The sequence below is a fragment of the Sylvia atricapilla genome, chromosome 4 (assembly GCF_009819655.1).
Source record: "Sylvia atricapilla isolate bSylAtr1 chromosome 4, bSylAtr1.pri, whole genome shotgun sequence".
In the NCBI taxonomy this organism is placed as follows: domain Eukaryota; kingdom Metazoa; phylum Chordata; class Aves; order Passeriformes; family Sylviidae; genus Sylvia; species Sylvia atricapilla.
The window spans coordinates 12,973,354-12,997,794 of NC_089143.1; the positions used below are offsets into that span (position 1 = coordinate 12,973,354).

Sequence of the window (24,441 nt, forward strand, 5' to 3'; positions counted from 1 at the left end):
TTAGTATTCAAGGTTCCTAGAAAGGTGCTTTAATGTGCAGTATTAGAAAGTCCAAGATAAATTTTCAATTCATTGAGCAGCTTCTGAAGGGCCAGCTGAATAAAACATCATCCAGTCTCCTTGAATATGAGACCATAAGTGATAAAACATTTTGCAATCTAATGAAAACAAAACCTTCTTAATTTATGCTGCACAGAGGAATTTCACACTGTTGCTTATCTTCTCATCTGCATTAAAGGACAAACAGAAAGATCCAGAATACTAGCAACACTATAAATAATTATTCAAAGTACATATGTTACACAAAAAAGGATAAATTATAGAAGTGTCTAGTGATCTCTGCGAAACACAGGATGGGAAATGCAGAGCCATTTTGTAAACACTTGCACAAGTTTCCTTTACTTCTAAACTAAAGCTATCTTGTGGGGTTTTTTAATTCTTGTATGAAAACACAGAAAAACACCACGAATAGCAAGTATTTTCATTGCACATCTATCATTTCTACCTATGAAGCTGGTGAATTTAAAAAGCATGAATGACTGTGGCACCAAGCCCTAGTGGTTTCATGTCTGCTCAAGGATCTGCCAGTGCCAGGACTGAAACTACTGAGTGAACCCACCCATTACACAAACCCACATTCTGGTGAAACATCTACTGCACCTCAGTGGTAATTCTCTGTCAGTCTATAAATACTCACATCTGCACTGTAGTTAGCTCAGATATATCATCCTATTCTGTTTCATATCCATATAGTAACAAATTGAGCAAAACCCATGACCCAGACTTTGTGTTGCAATGCCTTGGAAAAACACTCATATTTTAAAGACTGTAAAAACAGGTGCTGCTCTGTTTCACCCTGCTGTCACTTTTACTCATCAGAATTAACACCTGCTCTAGAAATAGTTGAATTTTACTTGTATTCAGAAAAAAATCCATTAAAATAAAATGGAACTTTATTTTCATGGATTTTTTTTTCTGAATACGATTAATATTCAGGCCCTTAAGTTGCAGGAAGAAAAGTAAAACTTTCAGTATACAGTCAGAGGAGCCATCTAAATGAATTTTCTAAATTCACTACAGTGTGATAGGTCTTACACAAGATCTGGGCTGAGGTTCAGAGGCTGAGCATGTAGTGCCCTGTTATGTAGATATTTCTAGTTCCCAGTGCAATTACTCCCTTCATATAAGAGCTCACAATAATACTGAAAAATTCAACAAATATTTCTCTCTCAGGTAAATCAATTACTGTTCTTCTGTAAAGTTGTACTGCAATTGGAATATAATTACATGCTCATGGAAAATAGCACTTTTGTAATCCAGCAGAATCATGGATATTCTCTCTCACTGTCACACAAGGCACAGGTTATGTCACTATAACCAATTTGGAATACATGGGTGGACATAAGGAAACTGATTAACTATTTCATGACTCAAATCTTATGACAATGTAATTCACTTAGAGAAGGTGTGACATGATGAGGTCAGATGTATGGAAAAAACCAGCAAAACTGTAAAAGTTGTAAATAGCAAAGGTGTAAAATAGAGGCTTAAAATGTCACTGTGAAAATAGTAAGAACAGATGAACTAGTACTTTAGTTATCTGTTGGTTTATCATCTGTATTTCCATTCTTAGAAAGACTGCAAATTACAGAAGTATTTTCTCTTGTTAAATATAGTGTTTTAAATAGGATTTGCAATAAACTAAGCAGATTTTCCTAAGCAAATGGCCAGATTTCATCTGAAGCAAAGTTTTGCATTATGAAGTTGATAGGAACTTCTAGGCCAAGCCTTTCTTGTAAATATGCCTACACACAGCTCCATGAACAAACATCACAACCTGGCTGGGGACCAACAAAGGTAGCCTGACATATGAATTCTTGCTGTTCCATTAGTTTGAACAAGAATGTGTTCAATACTAAAAACTTACTTTTTGAAGTGCTATTAAAGCCACATAATTTCCAGATCCCTTTAGAAAGATCATTTTACATCTGGATGTAATACATTTTGAAAACCTACTCTGTTATTTTGCGAATTATATACAAGTTGATAACTTAAATGAGGGGGATTAACATCCAAACTGATAAATTGGTGTTCTCTATATTTCATTTTAGTATGAAGCATTTTCTGAATATTACAACACCTGATACAATTTACTTCATTAATACTAGTTAGATACTAGATTTACTTTAGTGGAATTACCTGTAGTTTCATCTGAGATGAACATCAACCTGAGAAGTCTGACAATGAATGGAAATTCAGTTAATTGCTTATTTGTGATCAGGTATCTGCACATGCAGATTCTGTTCTATTAACTGGCATGTGTATGACACACATGTTTGAACATTGTGCTGAAGTTCTCACAAGAAAAATAATTTTCAGCCCTGCCAAAGTGCACTACATGCACGAGTGCTTAATTTTATTTTAAATATTGTTCCTTTAAGCAAACCAAAGGATTTAGTGATTGCTTTTTTGTTTGGCCTCGAGGTGCAGCTGCAGAGGAGTGTTGCAGAAGACACCCAGGTCTTGCATCACACACCCTGTGTGTGCAGCTCTGTGCAGACAGCACAGGAACTTTCAGGTACCTCAGCTGGCATTAGGATGCACACCCTTAGACAGCTGAATCATAACCAGAATGCTATGACAGCGTCCATAACTTCCTTTAGTTCATTTTCCAGCAAAACACTGAAGTCAGAAACATAACTTTACCCCAAATTGTATCATTTTAAAAGCATTGTCCTGATGAAGGGTCTTTTTTTACCCAAGCATGAGTCTCTGTGTTGAAGTAATTCTGCCTCTCAAGATCTAGTATCCAAAGAAAGTAGGGGCTACTTCTCATATTTTATACTGCTCCAGGGTCTAAGAGACCTTGATATTTATATATGGATAGACACAATAAATTACAGCAGCCCTTCCCATTTCACTTTGAGAAGTGCTACAACAGACAAAACATTTGACACCTGACACACAGTTCATTTCCTGGCACACCACCAGTCAAGAATCTAATTTTAATGGAATTTATGGCAGATTTTTTGTAATCATCACGTGACCATGTACTTCATGATTTTTTTATACTTTTTATACTTTTTATTACTTTTTTATACTTCATTTATTTTTTATACAAGTGGCAAGTATTTTTTGCTTACAAGGTGGTACCATAAAGGAATTTGTCCAGACATGACTGCAAGATAATATTGTCTCTGAATTTTTGGCAGGTGGAATTGGGTATTTCTGTATTCTGATTCTATCTAAGAGCAATTTCCAGCATCAGTTAGTACCTACCTTCTACACCTAGCCTTAAAAAACTAACTTTACTTTATCCATAATTACCTGTAGATAATAAAAGACCTTATATTGAACAGTCTGATAAATACCAAATGTTTTGCTTCCTAATACTGCAAGAATGCTATTTGCAAGCACACATTCCTTTCATTCAGTTACAAACTCAGACACTAGAACAATGTCTGCCTTTAAAAAATACTCCCTTGTCAATAGTTAATAAGGTAAACTAGGTTTTGAAAGACAAAGATAATGCTTTTCTTCAGCTTTTAATAATTGTATTATTTGTGATCCACTCTGAGTAAAATTGAACTTTTGGGGCTTTGCTGCATCGTTTTACAAACTAATGATGTCAAAATAAATTTTTGGCCTAAATGAGAGGATTATTTTTAACTGGTATAAACAATAAAAAAAGAAATCACACCACTTTTACTCACCTCACAGTTTTAAAAAGGGCCAGGACATTGTTTTTGTTCAAACTTCACTTCTAAACCCAAAAATGTACTCAGAAGTTTTTCCATATTCTCCTTTCACCAAAAAAATCCCAATAAGTGGTTTCTCCACACTGCTTGTATATGTTATATATACAGCTAATCCCTCAAGTTTTTTAATACTTTCAAAAGTTGTTTTCAATTTTATTTTTAGATCTCTTGTCAGTGAAAGTGGCCACGTAAGATTAAGCAAATGAATCATGGTAAACATATCTCCACACAGTTGGAAAACTTCAGTGTGTATCGCTGACATAATTCAGGAACTTGACTAACTGGCACTTCAGTATAATCACATATTGAGACTTTTGACTCGTGTTTGTGATCTGCTCTCAGTTAGACATTTATAGAGGAAATAGCAATAAAATAAGAAATTAAAAGGTTTAAAATCTCCTATGGATTATTCTGGTCTTATTCCATTCTTATTCTTGTCACCCACTTCAGATACTCCACTAATCTTAGGTTACTCCAGCATCACTGTGATATTTTGTCATCCACAACAACAGAATACAAGTGACCTTGAGAAGTCTGTTTCCTGAAATATATGGAAGACAGTAAGTCAGTCCTAGCTTGAAATATACCTTTTTTCATGTCAGAATTTTCTTTATAAACTTAATTAAAAATTAAAATAATGCAAATTTATATTCAAAAAACAACAAGAATTAGAAAGGGTTCTTTGATCTTTGAGAGTAGCTGTTAATCTATTTTTGTCATTTCAATCAATGATTAAAATGAATGTATAGTACATGCTCATGAAGTCCAAAATCTGATAATAGAAAACAAATTTACTCTTCCAGGAAAAAAAAAAAATATCAGGGAAGAAAAATACAAAAATACCCTCTTCTCAGTACATGCTGAGATAAAACCATCTAAAAAGGTGGTTGTTTGTTTTTGTTTTTTTTTTTTAATGGAGAAATGTAGAACATAAATTACATGGAACATATTACATGTAATATGGTCTAAGACTGAAAAAAGGATATTTTGCAGCTTTAACAGTTTCTAAATATCTGTTGGAAGCAGATTTGCTTAGAAAATCTGTCTGCTAAATACTGTACTGGATTGCTCATATGGTTTTATCAGTATTTCATATATATATAGTCAAAATTATGTTAATCTTGTTAAGATTAGTAATTAAGTACTAAAATATTTTGCAATTATAGTGAAGAGATCATGGTGCTTGACAAGGATTTAGTTGACTTATAAAGCTAACTACTTCTGAAGTTTGTTGGTTTTCTTTTATATTTTAATGCAAAACCAAATTGATTAGTTTGATATCTCAAAGTAACCCAGCATATTACTAAGTACATAAACCTTCTAAAACTTTTGAATGGAAATACTTAAAGGAAAATGAGTCTGAAGCTGCAGATATGAAACAAAACTGCACTGATGGTCAAATTTGCAACTACCCAAAATACTAGAAAACCAGACAACTAAAAAAAAAAAAAAAAAAAAAAAAAAAAAAGAGAGAGAGAGATAAAGCGGAAACACCCTCAGAAACATAAAGATGGACAGCAATAGTAAAGCTGGTTATAACCATGGTTATAACCCAAGTTTGCTGTGTACAAAGCCAGAGAGCTGTCTGAGTTGATAAATCAGATTCTATCCTTTTAAAGATGTTTCTTGCTACCCCTTGCCTATAATGGTACTGTTCTTTACTTATTCAGAGCATGTATCCTCCTTTACTCAGATCCTGTCCCTTTTGGCTCTGTGCATCTCCTGGGAGTGCAGAATGATTCAGTGGTAACTCAGTCATTTGTGCACTGTACAAGATGATTTTACTGGAGAGGAAAAAAAGAAAAGCTGCACTTATCAGTGGAAGAGTTTCTGTTAAATAAAGTTAATTAAAGCATCAATGATACATCCATTTCATGTTTAATTAGCCCCTCTCTCATAGTAATTTGGTACTGAAGGTCAAATGTGGGTCACTTTTAAAAACTAATTGTAAAATATTTAACATAATGCAAAATGAGAACAGAAAATTGAAAATACTTCTGTATACTTTTCACTAAACAGTATGAAAGTTAAATGTATGAAAGAGGTCACCAGTGTAAATGTTTATACTCAATACCCATGTTCTCTTTCTTTTTGGCATGGCAGCTGGTGCCACCCATGACATTGTTATTTTTATGATTATTATACTGTAGTATATTTGCTTAGCTTAAAGTTGTGGAAAAAATTATTTTTTAGAGGTATTTGGGAATATAAAAAATAGACTTTGAGATAAGTCTCTCTGTGTATGTGTGTGTCTGTACATAAACAAGAGGAAAGATGATGCCCTCCTGTATGGCTAAACTGATTGCCTCTTTAATGGATGAATTTGGGGTCCTGTTAAGGCTTCTGGGTATATGTGCATGTTTATGAGGAAATTGATCCATTTTGCTTATAGATACAATTGACATGCATGATAACCAACTAGTCAAAATGATTCTGCAATATTGCAGCAGACTGATTAATGTTAGAAATTTTCTAAAATAAATTAACTGGTTACTGAACAAGGATTTTTTTTCTCGAAGTTAATTTCTATGTATTTCATTTTCAGGGAAGTAAGGCTTTACAGGAAATGCATATAATTTTGATTAGAGTGTCAGCACACTGGTTTGATAAACACTTTTCTTCATGAAAGAGTACATTTTCAATGAGAAAAGGCACTGGGATTTTTCATAAAGAATTACTGAGTTGGCTTAGAAGCCAATATCAGAAGTACAGAAAAAATTCTACTCAGAAATTCCTTCACTGCTTCTACTAGTTCCACTGATAGTGACCAATATCTCTCTCTCAAAGGAAAAAAAAAATTCAAAAAAACCCTCAGCATCATAACTGAAGTGTTTTAAATAGCCAGTAAGCATTGCTTAGTAGAGCAAGTAAAAAAGAAACCAGCATAAGATGATGGTCAAGAAATATTAACACATAAAAAGTGTTTAAAAGGCCTGTTCTTCTAAGAGTGGTTGGTAACATGCGGATTCATGATGAAAAGTTTCACTGAAATAATACTGCCTATATGCCCCTATTTTGCATAAGACAAAAATATATCTGCAACTAAATGATAAAATAAACAGTTATTTAGGATTAAAATTTATTATGAGATTTATGATTAAGTATGTAACTCTCCAAGCTGTTAAGTGATTCCCCTTAGGCACTGAGCTTTCATTATCTTTGGCTGCCTTTGCTGGAAATCCCAATACCCAGGCTCCTCACAGGCAACGTGCAGCACCTGGAGGTTTCAAATTCTAAATCCATGATCTAGAAAAACACTTATTTAAACTCATCCCCATTCAGTAAAACACTTCTGTACAGCTTTAACTTTTGGCAAGTGATTAAGACCTGTGGAATACTAAGTATGTTAAACATTTGCAGAGCTTTACTGAAAAGGAGAGAATTGATAAGTGAGAGGCTAAAAGAATATTTCAGAGTGATACCATGCTAAGTAAGACAAGAGTTAAACTTGTTAAAGATCTCCTAAAAAGATAGTGACTGTGAAATGCCAGAAGTCTACTGAATACAGAATTTTGTTTTAAAATTTACATTAAAAAAATTATGTCAGAAGGTGGAGAGTTACAAACTGTTTGCAGTTTTCTCCGGTTAAGTTCTCTTACACAGTCCTGTATCAAACACAATGTCTTTTGAAACTCATAAGAATTCAATTCATGACTTTAAAAATTAAGTATCAAATCATTGGAATGAAAACAACTTGTGTTCCCTGGGGTACACCAGTCAATCACGTAAGTAGAGACTTTATTTCCTGACTGCTGTATTATAGATATAGCTAAGTATCAGTTACCAATTCTAATTACACTAATGGGAAATTAGCATCACTCTCATCTCCAGTAACTTAGAGCAGGTATGTTCTGCTGCATCCACTTACCTGCTCTAAAATTTTATACACTGTCTCCTTAGAACAAAGGGAACCTGACAATGAGTAAATAAAGGCATTCTTAGAGATTTCAAGTAGTCTCTCTACCACAGTCACACCATTATGCTACTGGTTCTGTTCCACATGTGCAGCAGAACTATGAAACAATCTGATATACACCCCATCAAAACCTTTTATCTGCACCAGATTCACATTTCCTACGTGGTTTGGGTGTTAAAAATCCTCAGGTGTTTTGCCTGCTAAACTGAGAAATACTGCACTGTCAATGTTTGAGACATGAAAAGTGTACATATGCAAACAAGTCTTAATGTGCTCACTACTATATAAAATGAACAAAAGTATACAAATGTCACTCAGCAACAAGCTGGCAAGTGCACATAGGAAAGTGGTAACAGAGGGTTTGTGGCTGATAGACTCGCCCATGAAGTCTGTTATTTAACACTACCTTTCTTGTTTTCTTGGAAAATTTCCAATTTATATGCATGCTTTACAAGTGTGAAAATACTCTCTACATATTTAAAAATAAATAGATAATTAGAATACTGGATATAAACTATTTGAATAAGTGAACATTCATAACAGGCCAAATAGTTAACACAAGGGAACTATCAACACTGAGAAACTGGTTTGCAGCAAGCAACAAGTAATGGAGCAATGCAAGGTGCACTTTGTAGAATAAAGCCTTTATCTTCTACCAAGTTTTCTCATATACTTTATAGCAAAAGAAATCCTTCAAAAATATTAACTAATTCAAAATATATTTCTGTATAATCTTAAATAAATTTAGGGGATTTTATCAAGCAAAACGGTAATTTGTAATGTGTATTCCTTTACCATTCCTACACTTAGAATGCAAATCATTCTGTTATACTGAAATTAAATTACACTTTAACAGATTATAATCCATATGTTTAGATGAACTGCAGCATCAAGAAAAAAGTTGTATCTGATTAGCATATATCTACTGCTACTTTTATTCCAGTGTTTGCTAAAATGGCATCATCTACTCTGTGCTTAATAAGCCTTAGGAGACGAAAGATAAAGACCTTAGTACTTTGTATTTTATACAGACTATTCTCAAACTGAAACCGTGATGTACTCTCTAGGAAAGCGTTAATGGAATGTATCACACAGAAACTACAGTGACAAACGTTCTATAAGTCTGTATCACTTGCAAAACCACATCCACAAAAGCACTGCTGGACAGTACAATCACACTATTTTGGTGACCTGAAAGACTTGGCTGGGGGGGTGGCTCATACAATTCGTTTTATGCTACTGTATTTTAAGTATTTCTGAGCAGAATGCAAATACCGACAGCACTTGTAAAACTTCGATTTTAGTAACTAGCAAACGTTTCAAAGTACAAAAAAAATAGTCATCATGTACCATGTTTGCATGTTAAGAAGTGGAAAAGAAAGCATTTTTGTCAAATTACTCAGAATTTCCCTGTTCCAGACTTGGACATGTAGTTACATGAATCAGCATTCATTTGCCTCTAGCTTCTTGTGTAACATGCATTGTAGTTGAGAAAACGTTCAGGATATTATCTTATACGTAATATCGCCCAAAAAATACTCGCCCTGAGGCACCTCCTCTGTTCAGGCTATATATGTCTTACACAAAAAACTGAAGTCTTCACTTAGAAGATTTCCCCTCTGTGCTACCCCTACCTTATTTCAAGGACTGCAAAGACTGTCGCCACCATCAGACCAAAGTCTGTGGCTATCGGAGCTGCAGCGAACCGAGCCCCGCCAGCACAGCCGAGACCAGAGCCAGTCACTCGTGGCAGCCTGGAGGCACATTTCGCTCCGAGAGGTCTCACGGCAGTCACACTACAAACACAGCTATGCGGCAGCTGGGCGAGCAAATTAGGGACTCTCAGCGTGAATGAAATTTCATGAGATAGGCAAGAGGGGCATAAAAAAAATTAAAAAAAAAAAAAAAAGGCAATGAAAACATACTGAAGTGCTATTCTAAACTCACTAACGCTTACGTGTATTCAAAGCAACTGCTGCAATGAGTGCAAATCTCTGTGGTGTAAATTAGAGCGCAGCGAGGTTGTGTAGATTATTTAAGCATTTTGGTCCTAATGAAAGACCTGGTAATTACAGCCATTAACGCTTCAGCGCGGCGGCTGCAAATGCACTCTCACCCACAGCTTTAGGACTCATCAGGGAGGCAGCATCCCCCCCTCCCTGAAACAACTGGCCGCCGAGGCGAAACTTTGGTCCTCAGCCGGGGCTGACACGTTCCTAAGGCTGGAAAAGGATCTCGGCGGGGAAGCGCCGGGACAGGCCGATGGAGGCGGGGCCGGGGGGCGGGAGGGGGATGGCGGCTCCGCCTGGTGGGGGGTCCTGATCCCCCCCCTCGACCCCCCCAAAACCTGCGGGTTTGGCCTGGTAAAGGCATCTCAGGCTGCCTTACAGCTCGCTGTCGGGACTGCCGACAGAGCCCCCGGCCTCCGCGGCCGCCTGCCGCTGCGCCTGCGGCGGGGCAACGCCGTCCGCCTGCAGGGACGGGCTGGGGGGCTGCCGGCTCAGATAAGCGAGGGGAATGACAAAAATTACAGTAATAGCAGTAAAGATGTCTGACTGTCCTTCCTTCGTGCTACGTGTTGGTCTGTGCACCTGACTGGCTGGCGGGAGGGGCGGGGGCAGCACACTGCGCGGGTCACTGAACCTGTCGGGCTGTGCGCTGTGCCGGTGCGGGCAGCGGCGGGACGGGCGCCCCTCACCATCCCTCCCCCGCTCTGTGTCTGCGTGTGCGCCTTGGGGCCCGCGGGGCGCAGCGCTCTTACCTGCTTGCTGTACTTGCTGCTGGCCTGGCAGCTGTACTCGGAGCAATGGTCCGAGCCGATGGAGATGTTGTCGCCAGCGCCCACGAAGGTGTTGGCTGGGGGCAGGTCCTGCACGGCCTGGTGCTTTTTGCCAGCGGTGGGGGACTGTGGGTGCAGCTGGACGGTGGGCAGCGGCGAGCTCGACTTGTAGTGCCTGGCCAGGTCGGGGCTGCCCGGGCCTCCGTTGACCGAGCGGTACCGGCCTATGCCGGGGCTGTCCGAGAGCTTCTCGTTGACACTGTCATAGCGCTGCCCATTGGGCTTGGAAGCCTCAACGGTGACAATGCTGCTGTAGAGGGGCTGCTTGCCCTTCTTGCCTTTCTTGTCCTTCTTGGGCTTCTTGGCCTTGTCGTGCTGCTGGGGGGTGAAGAAATCCTCATGGTCCTTCTTGCCGGCCTCGTAGCCGTGCTTGCCCTTGGATCGGCAGTAGCGGGCCATGACCACCACCAGGATGAGAAGGATGACGGTCATGATGCCAGCCACCACACCGATGACTATGCTAAGCCGCTGCTTGCTCAGCTCATAGCTGGGATCACCAGCAATGTCCTGGGCCAGTGGGGTGTGAAGGCTGCGGGCCACCTGGCTCTCGACCACAGTGGCATTGGACAGGCTCTCATTGACAAAGACATGGAGCAGGGCAGTGGTGGACTGTGGTGGCTGCCCACTGTCATTCACCTGCACAACTAGGCGGTGCAGGCCATAGTGCTTGGGGGCCAACTTGCCCACCAGTGACACCACACCACTGGCTGGGTCTATTTCAAAGAGTTTGAAGGGGTTGCCCCCAACAATGCTGTAGTTGAGGTCAGCGTTGAGACCGGTGTCAGCATCGGTGGCAACCACTGTGGCCACCACAGTGCGCATGTTGCTGGAGGGTGGCAGCACGGTGTAAGAGCTGTTGCTGGGGAAGGTGACAGTGGGTGCATTGTCGTTCTCGTCCATCACAAAGAGAGACACAGTGGCTGTGGCAGAACGGGGTGGCTCACCCCCATCCACTGCCTTCACCTTAAAGGTGTAGCTGGTCTGCTGCTCACGGTCAAAAGAGACAGTGGAGAAAATTGTTCCAGTATCATTCTCGATGGAGAAGATGCCAGCTGCCTGATCGTGATCTCCGGGCTGGATGGAGAGGCTGAGCTCAGCATTGCGGCCCTTGTCAAAGTCCATCACAGTCACCATGCCCACAGGGCTGTTGGGCTGCAGGTTTTCTTTCACATAGAAGGTGAACACATCCTGCATGAAGCGTGGCTCATTGTCATTGCGGTCTGACACTCGCACCACCACTGTGGTGGAGCCCTGCAGCGATGGCACCCCCTTGTCCCGGGCTGTCACCTGAAATTCATAGGTGTCACGTTGCTCACGGTCCAGCACTGCCTGCACTGACACGTCCCCAGAGTCAGGGTCAATGCTGAAGATGCTGCCCGGTGCCTCTGAGGAGAGGGGTGAGGCCTCCAAGGAATAAGTGATCTCAGCATTCTTGCCACTGTCCGCATCTGTGGCAACCACTGTGGCCACCCTCTCACCAGGCAAGTTGTTCTCTGGAAAGGAGACCTCCAGCACAGCCTGGCTGAACATGGGAGGGTTGTCATTAGTGTCCCCGACCCGCACTAGCAGGGAGTTGTTGCTGGACAAGCTAGGGCTCCCTGAGTCCACAGCCACAATCACCACGTTATAGTCACGGACAGCTTCATAATCCAGGGGGGCCGAAGTGTGGAGGAAATACTTGCGCTTATTCTGTGGCTCCCCTTCACCCTCACTGGCTGGTTTGAGCTGGAAGGGCACATCGCCCACCACGGTGCAGGTCACCACACCATTTTCACCCTGGTCCCGGTCTGACACCTGCACCAAGGCAATGGGGGTGTCCACCAGCACATCCTCGGCCACGCTTGCCACCCCGTCCCGGAGCGGGATGCGCCCAATTTTCCGGATGTCAATGGTGGGCACGTTGTCATTTTCATCCCGGATGTTCAGCACGACGGTGGCCTTGTCTGTCTTGGGGGGCTGGCCGCGGTCTCGGGCCATGACGGTGAAGCGAAGCTGGTTCACCTCCTCCCGGTCGATGCGGTGCAAGACGCTGAGCCAGCCCGAAGTCTCGTCCAGCCGCAGCAGACGCCGGACGGACTCAGTGGCCGCCCCGAAGACATACTCGATCTGCCCGTTCACTCCCACGTCCAGGTCGGTGGCTCGCAGCTGCAGGATCGGGGTCCCAGGGCTGCTGTTCTCGGCCAGGTCCGCCTCGTAGACGCTCTTCTCGAAGCGGGGGCTGTTGTCGTTCACGTCGGTGATCAGCACCCTTAGGATGGCCTGCGAGGACCGTGCCGGGTCGCCGCCGTCCCGCACGCGGAGGCTGAGCTCGTAGGAGTCCCGCTGCTCGCGGTCCAGCGCCCCCTTGACGATCAGCTGCGGCTGCTTCTCCCCGTCCAGGGTGTCGGCCACCTGCAGCTCGAAGACGCTGCTGCGGGCCGCCGCCTCCGCCTCCTGCCGCCGCTTGCTGCCGCCGGCGAAGGGGGCGCTGTCGGGGGCCGCCGCGGCCGAGCCGCCCCCGCCGCGCCGGGCGCCGTCCCCGCCGGGCTCCTGCAGCAGCTCGTAGCGCTCGATGCCGTTGCGGCCGAAGTCCCTGTCGGTGGCGGTGGGGAGCAGGTAGAGGGTCCCCACGGGCCGGTTCTCCTCCACGGTGAGCGTGAGGACGGGGGAGGGGAAGGTGGGGGTGTTGTCGTTGATGTCCAGGATGATGACCCGGCCCTCGAAGAGGTCCACCCAGCTCTGCGAGGGGCCGATGACCGACACCTCGAAGTCCAAGAAGCACTCGTTCTCGTCGAAGATCATCTGGCACTGCGGCAGCTTTTCGCGGTCGATGCGCCGCTCTGTGGTGCTCAGCTCCCCGGTCATGTTATCGATCTTGAGATAGTCGGAGCCCGACTCCAGGCTGAATGTCACCTCTCCGGAGCCCGTCACTATCCCCAGGTCGGAAGCCACGTTGCCGATGCGGATGTCGGCGGGTCCCTCCTCGGCCAGCCGGTACTTCAGGAGCTGCTTAGCCGCTGCCAGGCTGACCCAGAGCGGCGGAGGCAGGAGGAGCAGGAAACAGCAGCAGCAGCAATGCACAAAGCGAAAGAGGGTCCTCATCTTCCTCATCTTCCTCGTACCGAAACCCCCCTCCCTCCTCTCACTCCCACCTGCCCCCCAATAAACTCTCCTGATAAGCCAACAGAGTGGCTGAGAGTCCAGGTGATCAATTATAAAATCCTTCTATTTCTGGAAACTTATTGTCTCATGACTGGTGCAATTGATGGTCAAACCCCTGCTGCTGGCTCCTTTGCTGCTCTCCCTGCCTTCCAGTTGCGATATACTTACAGTTCACGGGACAGTGTATTTTGCTTTTTAAAGATTCATCTCAGTAGATAGGATGGGATTTTCCTCCTCCTCCCCCTTCTCCTCCTCCTCTCTGATTTTACTGTAATCACTTTGCAAGGTTTGCAATAAAAGCAGGAGCAGTACTGTACGATTTGAAGCCCCCCAGGTCGTTGTCTTCAACACTAGAGTTAACTACAATTCACACACTCTCTCTCTTTTCTCTCTCTCTCTCTCTCTCTCTCTCTCCCTCTCGCTCAGCCGTTTACGACCAAGGCATTAGCTTTATTCTTCCCCGTCTCTGCACACACAGGGGGAAAAAAATGTGATTCGCTTTATTCAAAGGGCTTGGGTCCGGGAAAACTCCAAATCCTCTTAGCAATGGGCAGCTCTTAAAAAAAAAAAAAATAAAAAAAAAAAATCCCAATAATGTCGGTAGCTGCACAGCTGATAGGAGAAGAACCCCGAGTATTACAGTGCAGTCCACAGAATATCCCCTTTGGTTGGCAGAAAAGCACCCAAATCCATCTTCACAGATCGCCTAAAATGTTCAGCTCTTTCTCCGGAGAGGATTTTTTTTAACAACTCTGCGCAAGGTCATTAGTCACAAAGCAACGATACAGAAACTGCAGAAAGCCGTTTGCCCAGAATTTGCAAGGTTGGAGATAAGAACATAGACACACAACAGTCCCAAGTTTGTTTTTGCATCCGCAGTTTGTGTGTGTGCCTTACCTGCATTTGCACTGCATGTGTTATAGCAATCTGGATCTGCAGCACCGAGAGCGATTCACAAATGAGATTGCAGTCTCTCTCTCTCTCTCTCTCTCTCTCTCTCTCTCTCCTCTTCCTTCCCGTCCCAATGCAGGTAACCAGATCTGAACTTGATCCTTTCAGTTCAAAGGTTAGCAACAAAACTATGTGTCCAAAGGCGATTATTGGTCTCTCGTAATTATACCCGGAGCGGAACAAGATGTAACTGGATCCCCCATGTGAATTAACACAGATTCTGAATTACATCCATATAAAGCGGAATGGCAAAGGGGAGGGGAAAAGAGCCGCGACGCGGTTAAAAAAAAAAAATCAAAAAACAAACGGAGTTCTATTTGCAAATAAAATTGTATCAGTCAGTTGTTTCCTGTGATCTGCACCGCCACAGTGGGTGAAATCTGCAATTGTGTATTCCCTCCTGTGTCTTTCAGAGAAGTGTGGATCAGGCGCTTTCACGGCAGAGCGGCTTGTGCTTTAAAATGTTGAATGGCAATTGAGAAGCTTCCCACTCGTAAGAAAGAAAAAAAAAAAAAAAAAAAAAAAAAAAAAAAAAAAAAAAAAAAAAAGGAAAAAACGAAGAAGCGGTAAACCCGGCAAGTTTGCCCAAAGTGGAGGGAGCTGCTGAAGCCTCTCTCGGTAGCTCTTCCCTGACGCTGCAGCAGCAGAGCCGCCTGCGCTACATACACACAGAAAGAGAGAGGGAGAGAGAGAAAGAGGCAGAGCAGAGAGAGAGCGAGAGAGCGAGAGAGAGAGGGAGGGCGGGAGGGAGGGAGGAGGAGGAGGAGGGAGGACGAGTCGAGCGCTGCACTCCAGAAAGCTCAGTCTTACCCTCTGTCTCTGCTGCTAGCGCTGCAAGTGGGATAGCTGCTCATCACAAAACACCGGTTCAGTCCTCAAAACCGACCCTCATTTCATGCCCGAGTTTGGCTTCTCTTGTGTTCTCAAACCCGTGATCTATAGTGATTTTCTCCTACCCTTTCCCTCCCCGCGTCCGCTATAGACTGTGAATCGAGCAACGATTTTTAAAGCAAACGTTTGTTCGCCTTTCTTTTCTTCTATTCTGCATTTTGCGGAATCAAGCTGGTAAGGAAACTCGTTTCCCAGATTCCCACCTTCCCCTGTTGTGTCGGTGCTTTTGTGAAATAGCTGCAGTCACTGTAACTGCATAAAACTCCAGGGAGGAAGGGGGACTGCCTTAGATCTCAGACTTTCGTCCTGTTTCCCAGTGCTGTTTCAGCCTCTCGGTCTTCGTGATTGTGTTCTTCCTATTACAATGTTTTGAATGTGTCTTTTCAGCATGTTTGTGGGTATCCTAGGAGAAAAAAAAAAAAAAAAAAAAAACATCCCTCGGAGAAGATGTTCAGAAAAGGAGCGAGAGGGTTAGTAGAATAAACACATGTAAGAAGTAACAGATTTATTTCCGAACAGAGACTTGCTGCTTCGATGATTGCTAAAATGTAGCGTCACCTACCTGGGTAAGTGAGAAATAAACTTTGATGGTAAAGCTCTCCGGCTCAACTTTGCTTATTCTGACGTCTCTAGTTCGCGTCTCCCTTTGACTTTGAGCCATTTAATCGCCTATGGCTTATGTGTGCTCCCGCCCTACCCTCGGTGATGCTGGCTCCTTACCTGTCCTCTCTGCACGGAGCCCGGAGGGAAAAGAGGGAGACTCCGGGGACACGCCAGCGTGGGGCAGCCAGCGGGAAGAGAACGCGGGTGTGCGGGTGTGTGTGTGTGTGGTGTGTGCGGGTACATGTGTGTGTGCGGGTACATGTGTGTGTGCGGGTACATGTGTGTGTGCGGGTACATGTGTGTGTGCGGGTACATGTGTGTGTGTGCGGGTACATGTGTGTGCGTGCGCGCAGCCAGGGGAAGCCAGCAATCCAGCTGCTCTTTCTGCTCTGTGAACACATGTGGGAAAACAAGTTGTTGCGCGTTCTGTATGCGTTCGTGTGTGCATTCCTCGTTATAGGTGGCCCTTTTGAATAAAAACGCATGCAGACGAATGCGGTGAAATGTCTCTTTCATCGCGATGATATATTTGAGCGAAAAGCGGCCGGATATGTTGAGGTGGCTCAAAGCAGCGGTCACAGCGTGTCTTTGTCATTTGGGGCGGTGAGTGATCGTAGGAGGGAGGGAAGGTTGCCACCTCTTTCCTTGAGGAGTCCAGAGACACAGAGGGGCAGAACCGCGCCGCATGGAGTCGGCGCTGGGGAGGGAGGGACTGCTCCCTTCTCCGGAGGGCTGCAGGGCTGCTCCTCCGGCGCCTCCTCCGGCCCTGGCACCGGCCCCGGCCGCTCGCTCTGCCTCGCCAGAACACGAAAACCCTCCCCCGCCGATGCTGGAGACACTCGGCTTTCTATCTGCAGCATCAGCGAGAAAGCCCAGCTCGGCGCAGGCTCAGTGCTCACCGCCGCAGTCCCGGACGGAGGAGGGGGGTTCGGGAGCGCAGCATCTTCGCAGCGGGTTAAGTAGGATTAGTACCAAATCCCTATTATATTTGCCGAGCAACTTGAATTTATCAAAATTCCCCCTCGCTGTTCTGGAGCTCCGTGAGGAGGAAATTTTGCTCACAGTGTAAGATCCACACATGCCAGCACGTAGGAATACCAGCATACTGCATTACGCTGGCTCCCTGCACTGGAAATACAACTGCGAACAGCAGCTCCCGCTGTTCCCGTCCCTTTGTGTTTTTAAACGCAGCCAGGAAACTTAATGTATTCGCCAGGGAAGGGGCGGGATGAGAGCGTTTTTAACCTCCCCGCCATAAACTTTAATCGGATTCCGGGCTGTTGCACGGCATGGACGCTCGCCTCTTGCCTTGCATGTCCTTCCCCGTTGTTTCCACTACGGTCTGCTTGCGAGTGCCTCTTTCAAGCGAATGAGTGATTTCTTTCTCTTGCCGTGTGCAATTGCTCCCCCTTCCCTTCCTACCCTCGCTGGCCTCTCTTACACACACTATGCCTTTCACACGCGGTCTGCGCCCCCCAGTCCCCCCCCTCCTTTCTTTCTTTTTTGCAGTGTCTTCACATGCAATCTCTCTCTGAATGTGCAATGTCTTTCCTGCTCGGGAGTGCTGCGTCCTTCACAGTGGATTGGTTCCTCTTTCGGAGCAGAGGTAACGGCCCCCCCTTTTCTATCATTCTCCCTTCCTCCCTCCCCTCCTCCCCCAGGGCAGGCGGCCGGCGTGGGAAATGGGCCCGACGTGCGCTGCATGGTGGATGGCCGCGCTGCTCCCTGTCCACGTGTCCCGGCTGCCGGGGGGAGCACGGGGCTGTGCTGGCCGTGTGTCCCCCGCGCCCCCCCGCGTCCCAGTCGCTGGAGCCGGGAGAGAGTAGAATTACCGCCGCCCCCTCTCCCCGCCTCCCCGGCACGGCGGAGTCCCGGTCCCGGGGCCCGGGGGTCGGCAGGCCGAGCCCGGCTGCTCCGGGCGGGGGAGGTTTGTCCCTCTGGGGCAAATCTGTTGCGCAGTGTAACTCCCCCCGCCCGGCCGCCCCCTCCCCGGTGCACACAGCCGCCCACACGCGCTCAGACACGACACGGCATTTGTCCTCCTGATCTGGTGAGATCAAGTGGGAAGAGGGATCACAAATGTAATCGTCTGTAATAAATAAAATAGCCCGAGATGCTGGTGATACACAGAGGGGAAATAGGAGCTTGTGTCCTTAAAGGGAACATCTGATAAGGCCACCGAAGTGGCATCTTGCGTGTGGGAAGGAATCCGTCTTGCTGACAATCGCAGCCTGCTGTACGTGGGGAAAGCCTAAAGCAGCCTGGGAGCTTCCCCGGCTTCTCTGCATCCCCCAAGCTCTCGATGCTGTGCGCTGGGGCTTTGTCGTCGTTGTTGTAGTTGCTGATTGGAAAGACAGGGGTCATCGTTAAAATATGCAGATATAATTAATGGCTGGTTTATCTTCGTGTGTTGGCTGAGCCCGGCTTCTGCCGCCGGCAGCCGAACTCGCGTCCGCGGTCGGCGCTTTCAGCCTACGACAATTTGGTTTTCACAGTTTAGGAATGTCAGTGGCTCTCACTGGAAAATTACTTCTGGGATCTGCGGTGGGAATCAGTCTCTGGTTAAAGAGAGACATTATTTGCATATCCATGCTACTCTATACGTTAACAAATGCATACTGCATATTACTATTTGCACTCACTAACGAAAAAGAAGCTTCAGAAGGGAAAAAAAATCATATTGCTTTGAAAGTAACGTATTCATAGTAATACATGGAAACGATTAGGTACAGTAAACATGATAGGAAATACGAAAGCAGGGTAAAAACAAGGACAGAACCCCCACATGAAGCATTTAAAGCCATTTGAGGGAAAGGCGAAACTAACTCAAGAACTCCGCCAAGGGACAAGCAGCTGAAATGACACCACAGCAGCACGGAGCCCGCGGTGACCTTTCATCTCTCCAAAGTGTCTTGCTGATCTGGTGCAATTCAGCTGTGACCTCTTCACTCCCTTCCCTACCACAAGTGCCCCCTGGCCGCATCGGAGCTCCCTGAGTTCCTCGCAGTGAATACGCTGGGAGGCCGCCGGAGTTGCAGGGAGTTCTGACACTTGGCCAGTGTCTTTCACAGCTTTGCAAATGTGCCTGCTGTGTAGTAGCATGTAATAGGCAGCAGTGATTAAATTATTCACTGCAGCAACAGCTTTCTGATGGACGTTAAAACGTAAGAGTTTAAATAAGAAAACCACAGATTTACTTTTAAGCAGATAAAACCCACATCTGTGCTTATTTAACTGAATGCTAGCTAAGCATGAAACCAGTTACTTTGTTTAAATCCTCTCTCTTTTACTCCCTTTGAGAATTTTGAGCTAGATTATGCACCATAAAAGTTACTGACAGAGCAGAATTAATCTGTGTTGGATAACACTGGTTAAATCTTGCATGATTATAATCGTTCATTTTTAAACTCCTATCTGATGTCTGTTCAAAGTGAAAGGTTCTTGCAGAGGCATGATTCCATCAGCATTTCTGGGTTCTCACATTTATAGAGTCATGAAAATTAATATTTAGCCAAAGAGACAATGATTCTGTTTACTAAGATTTTTGCAGTGTGTATATATTCCTTACAAATCACAATTATTATCATTGAGATCTTTCTTTCTTTCTTTCTTTCTTCTTTTCTTCTTTCTTCCTTTCTTTCTTTCTTCCTTACTTACTTCCTTTCTTCCTTTCTTTCTTCCTTTCTTTCTTTCTTTCTTTCTTTCTCTCTCTCTCTCTCTCTCTCTCTCTCTCTCTCTCTCTCTCTCTCTCTCTCTCTCTCTCTCTCTTTCTTCATGGAAGGCTTTTTACAGACTGGGTTTTTTCCCCAGATGTTGACAAAAAAATCTAACCACTCATAATCATGCAGAAATGCCAGACAGAATATGCTTAAAATTAGAAGGAAAAATTAATGAAAGGTCTTTAAAAACTCATATGAATTTTAATGAGGGGAGGCATATTTTTTGCTAAATTTGTTTCATATGCAACTGCTGACTTTCTTGGATTTGCAGGGATATAAATGAATGCTTCACCCAGCCCCACTATTTTATAGATTTATTTTTAAATTAAACTATTGTTCATGTCCTCTAAATGCAAAGTAAACTATAGAAAAAATTAGAGTGAACTTTCATGAATTCCTATAAAAATAGAGAGAAATTATGAGTCATTAATACACATTCTACATAAAGAGATACAATGAGACATTTAGGAGAGATAATTAAAGCTGGACTTTATTTAAATGAAATGTATAAGAACCAGGTAGCACTGCCAAAGAAAGAAAAATATGTTCATTGTGACTGAAAATATTAAATGCATATAGTTGATATGTATATAGATTCACTAGCAAAGAACAGCACAGTTACTTTGTGAAATAATTTAGGGATTTTTTTTTAATATAATGTTTCCAAGGTGGATATCAGTAGTGAGCACGCTGAAGGTCTCAAAGTGCTTTGCAAATTATCCTTATGAGATAAAAAGAAATGCAATGACTTGTTCAGTTACCCAGGCAAAACACACACATAAAAAAAAAAAAAAAAAAAATTAAGAAGACTCTTTCCAGATTAGGTTCATTAGACCATAGTTTTGCATTTCTTTATGTTGTTTTAATATATTATGGATTCACTCAAGATTTGTCTTTAAATATATGGCAAACTGTTTTATTTGGTGGATTGCTGGAAAGTCAAAAAACTCTTTCTGAAGCCTTTAAAACAGGTTTGTATTCCAGAGAACTATACACAAAGAAAATCTCGTGTCTTGAAATCTGATGGATAGCAGTAAAATATACTAAACTGTTATATTGAAATACAGATGTTTTTAAGCTTGTGCTCTCACTTACTTCTGTCAGATATCCCTTATACACCAAACTGAGTACACAGATTTAGTTAAATCATTTTGCCTCAACGTACTCTTGAAGACTTCTTGACCTAATGTGATTTTTCAGTTCTATGTTCTACATTTTTTTTACCGTTGGGTTTTTTTTTTTAGGATGCTACAAATAATTTTTCTGTGAATTAAAGTTTTCTTTCATTTTTAAATGAAAATCACAACAGTATAAAATCTTTTGTCTAATATTCTTAGTTCATCCTGTGCAGCTTTAATTTATTTTTAATATGATTCAGGAGAGCATAAAAGATCTGGCATGTCTTCATGATCGTACTGTGTCAGCTGCCTGTTGAGCAGAAGATAAAATACTCAAGCAAGATGGCAACTGAGAAGTTCTGAAGAAGAACCTTTGATATTATAATTCAAGCACTGTTATGGATAACTGAATGCTGTGCAGCTCTACTCCCTTCTGTAAGCTAATGTCGATATATGTTATTGATTACATCTGAAATGAAATTTATAAATCTACACATATACTCACTTAGTTGGGAGCTTTAATATTTCTGTCTGCTTTAGCAAAACAATTACTGCTTTCTGGCAGAAAAAAAGTAATAGTTGCACAGAACAAGTAGGGTATAGAACACAGTTGTTCTGTATTAGGGAAATAAATATGGTGGTAAGGAAAGTAATTTAAAATGGGATCAATCTGTTGATTCCTTATTGAACAGGCTATTTGGCTTTGTTCTGCAAAGTTTAAAACTCCTTGACTAGGTATTTTATAATGTTAGGCTTGTCATTTCATATGAAAAGTGCAACATTAGAATCCTTAGAGGTCATATTGCTATAAAACTTATTCAGCTGTACAGTGAAGAAGCAAAGTTTTCCCTTAATTCATTGTTTGACCCTATCAGAGACATGACTATTCACTGAAAATAGCAGGGGCTATTCACCTGCTACCATCAGCTGTTAATGGTGAGCAAGAGAAAGTATGAAGGAGTCCCTTGTGCCTTTCCTTGAACTACATTAAAACATAAATTTATATATTCATGCCTATACTCTTCAGGTCTAATGAACAACTTTGGTATTTAGCCAAAATGGCAATTAGAAGCTGAAGAAGGTCTTGGTTCTATCACCCTAAAACAGGATCCTTTTAGAACCAATAGGAGTAGCCAAATATATTTTAGGCTGTTAAGCACTGGTACACACCTGATCAGCTTTGCTTCTAAAATGTTTTGCACTGCTATCTGAATCCTCAAAAATAGAATGAAGGGGTTGTAGCCACCCTTCCTGTGAGGAAGATTACATAGCCTGACTTTGAAATCATCTGTCCTCCTGCTGTCTCACTTGCACTTTTTGCCATGCAGAGACAGCCATACTTTTATGTCTGCTTTAGCTGTTTTGTAAAGTTTCTTGGTGATCATCCTTTGCATAATTGCATTTTTAGTGTCCTTTATAAGGGTAATAAGTACTGTACAGAGTGGGTTTTTATGACCTACAATATATCTAGAGGAAGAGAGGTACTGATAAGTTTCTACATTTTTCATCTTCTGATAGAAACCTGACATATCTTCTAGTTCATTCATTCTGTGAGATGATTAAAAAGTTGCTCTTCAACAAACTAAACCTCATCCAGGGCTCAGCAGGAAATAACTGCAATCTAAGCACATTAAAGAACAGACAGGGCAAACCAAAGCATACCTCTTTCTTTCCCTCTTAAGATATGGTAAAAAGAGAAAAGCAGTCTAATATTGTGATAAAACTGCAGCCTGCAGCAGCTGACTATGGGTAAGGATATAGAACCTAATCCAAAGCACACATGAGTCAATGGAAGCACTTTGACTAAATAAGCTTTGCATTAGGCACCTAGTGAGTGAATGATGTTTAAAGCATTCATGTAGATCTTAAGCAGATGAGTGAAGAAGAAAATTATGTGCATTTGAATCAAAATGAATGCCATTAAAATGCTTGGTGTAAATGTTATTTTGCTGGCCCCAGAGATCATCTTTATGACTCAGAATAAACTGGCATTTTCGGGTAGGGCACTGAGTCCTATCCTCCATTCGTGTGAGAACTCATGTTGCATGAAAAGCATATCTTTAAAATATGTGTTTGTGTATATATATATAATTATATATATATATATATATATGTATAATTCTTATGTTGATACTAATCTTAAAGTTCAATACATTATAAATGTCTGCAGGCTCTTTTTCCCCATTAATGTGTCTACAGAGCGAATTTCTCTCATCTTAGGGTTTGGTGTTTTTTTCTGCAAAATAATACTAGATTTTTCAATTTCCTTTCGTGATCTAAGTTCTGCATTCCTGACATTGTGCTGATGAACTTCGCCTTCACCTCTCTCCACTCCATTGAGATGACATTTTCAGTGAATCCTTGTTTAATATGGAGGATGCAAATGGTTTATGATTTTCATCATGAAGATGTACTCTACCTCATGTGGTAGCGTTAAACATCTCTTTCTTTAACACAAAAATATTATGTTTAATACTCAGTATTAGCATTTTTCATAGCCACATCGTGTTTTGATGACCAGTAGTCCTTCTTTAGTAGTTTGGCCGCATCTTTTTCTCTTTTGGAGAAGGGATTGTAAGAAAATAGAGGTAGTGCTTTCCCTTGATGAGTTGCAGCTATACTAATTACTGAAGAATGGAAACAGCCTTGCCCTTAATAGCTCACAGCTATATCCAATAAGGAGGGGTGTTATAAAAGAGTGGGTTTGCTTATAGAGAGTTAGCTGGAGCTGGTTGTGTAGAAGGAAGAGAGGAGTTAGTGTTGTGAGAAGCTGCCCATGGGGACTCAGGGAGATGGTATGGGAGTTTTACTGTAAGATAAGGAACTGAGAATACCAGTCAGTTTGAGACGGCAGTCTAGTGGTGCCAAGCACTGATGCTGACATTCCTGTGTTATTTTCAGATGATAAACTCATAGTTTATAGCTGAAAATCTAGTTATAGTGCTCTTTGTATTATTAAATGTAATCCCATTTATATTATAGAAGTTATCAAGTCGTCTGAGTCTTCTTGTTTATTTTTATAATTTTGATGGTTCTCAGACTTACTTTACCAGCAAATTTCTGCAGCATGTTCTGAGGTTTTATGATCTAGTTTTTAACTTAAATATCAGAAAGTTCTATGGCAAGATACCATGAAGAAACCTCTTAGAAGCTTCCATTTAATCATGCAAACATCTAACACAACTTGTTGTCCTCTCTTGATTAGCCAATCCTTTATCTTCTCAGTCTTAAGTAATTCTTTTCAAAAAAGCTGTTTTGACGTTCAGATATGTGAGATTTCTTGCCTTGAATAGAAGATAAATTATTAACAATATTTATATATGGTAGTATCTTCTATGAAGTATGTTTGGATAGATTTTATAAGGTTTTCTTTGTACTTCTGTTCTCTGTACTTCTTTTATCAGAAATAGCATAGCCAGCAGACCAGGGAAGTGATTGTCCCCCTGTATTCAGCACTGGGGAGCGCACACCTTGAGTACTGTATGCAGTTCGGGGACCCTCAGTA

At 42.7% G+C, this 24,441-nt stretch overlaps 1 protein-coding gene across 1 annotated transcript in view; it reads right to left on the minus strand.

Moving 5' to 3' along the window:
* PCDH7 (protocadherin 7) overlaps positions 1-15,210 on the minus strand; it is a 265,687-nt gene extending 250,477 nt beyond the window's left edge. The window contains exon 1 of the mRNA XM_066317140.1: positions 10,436-15,210. Within this exon, the coding sequence (XP_066173237.1) occupies positions 10,436-13,603 (3,168 nt within the window). The 5' untranslated portion in view covers positions 13,604-15,210. The remainder of the gene's footprint in view (positions 1-10,435) is intronic.
* Between the last annotated feature and the right edge of the window lie 9,231 nt (positions 15,211-24,441).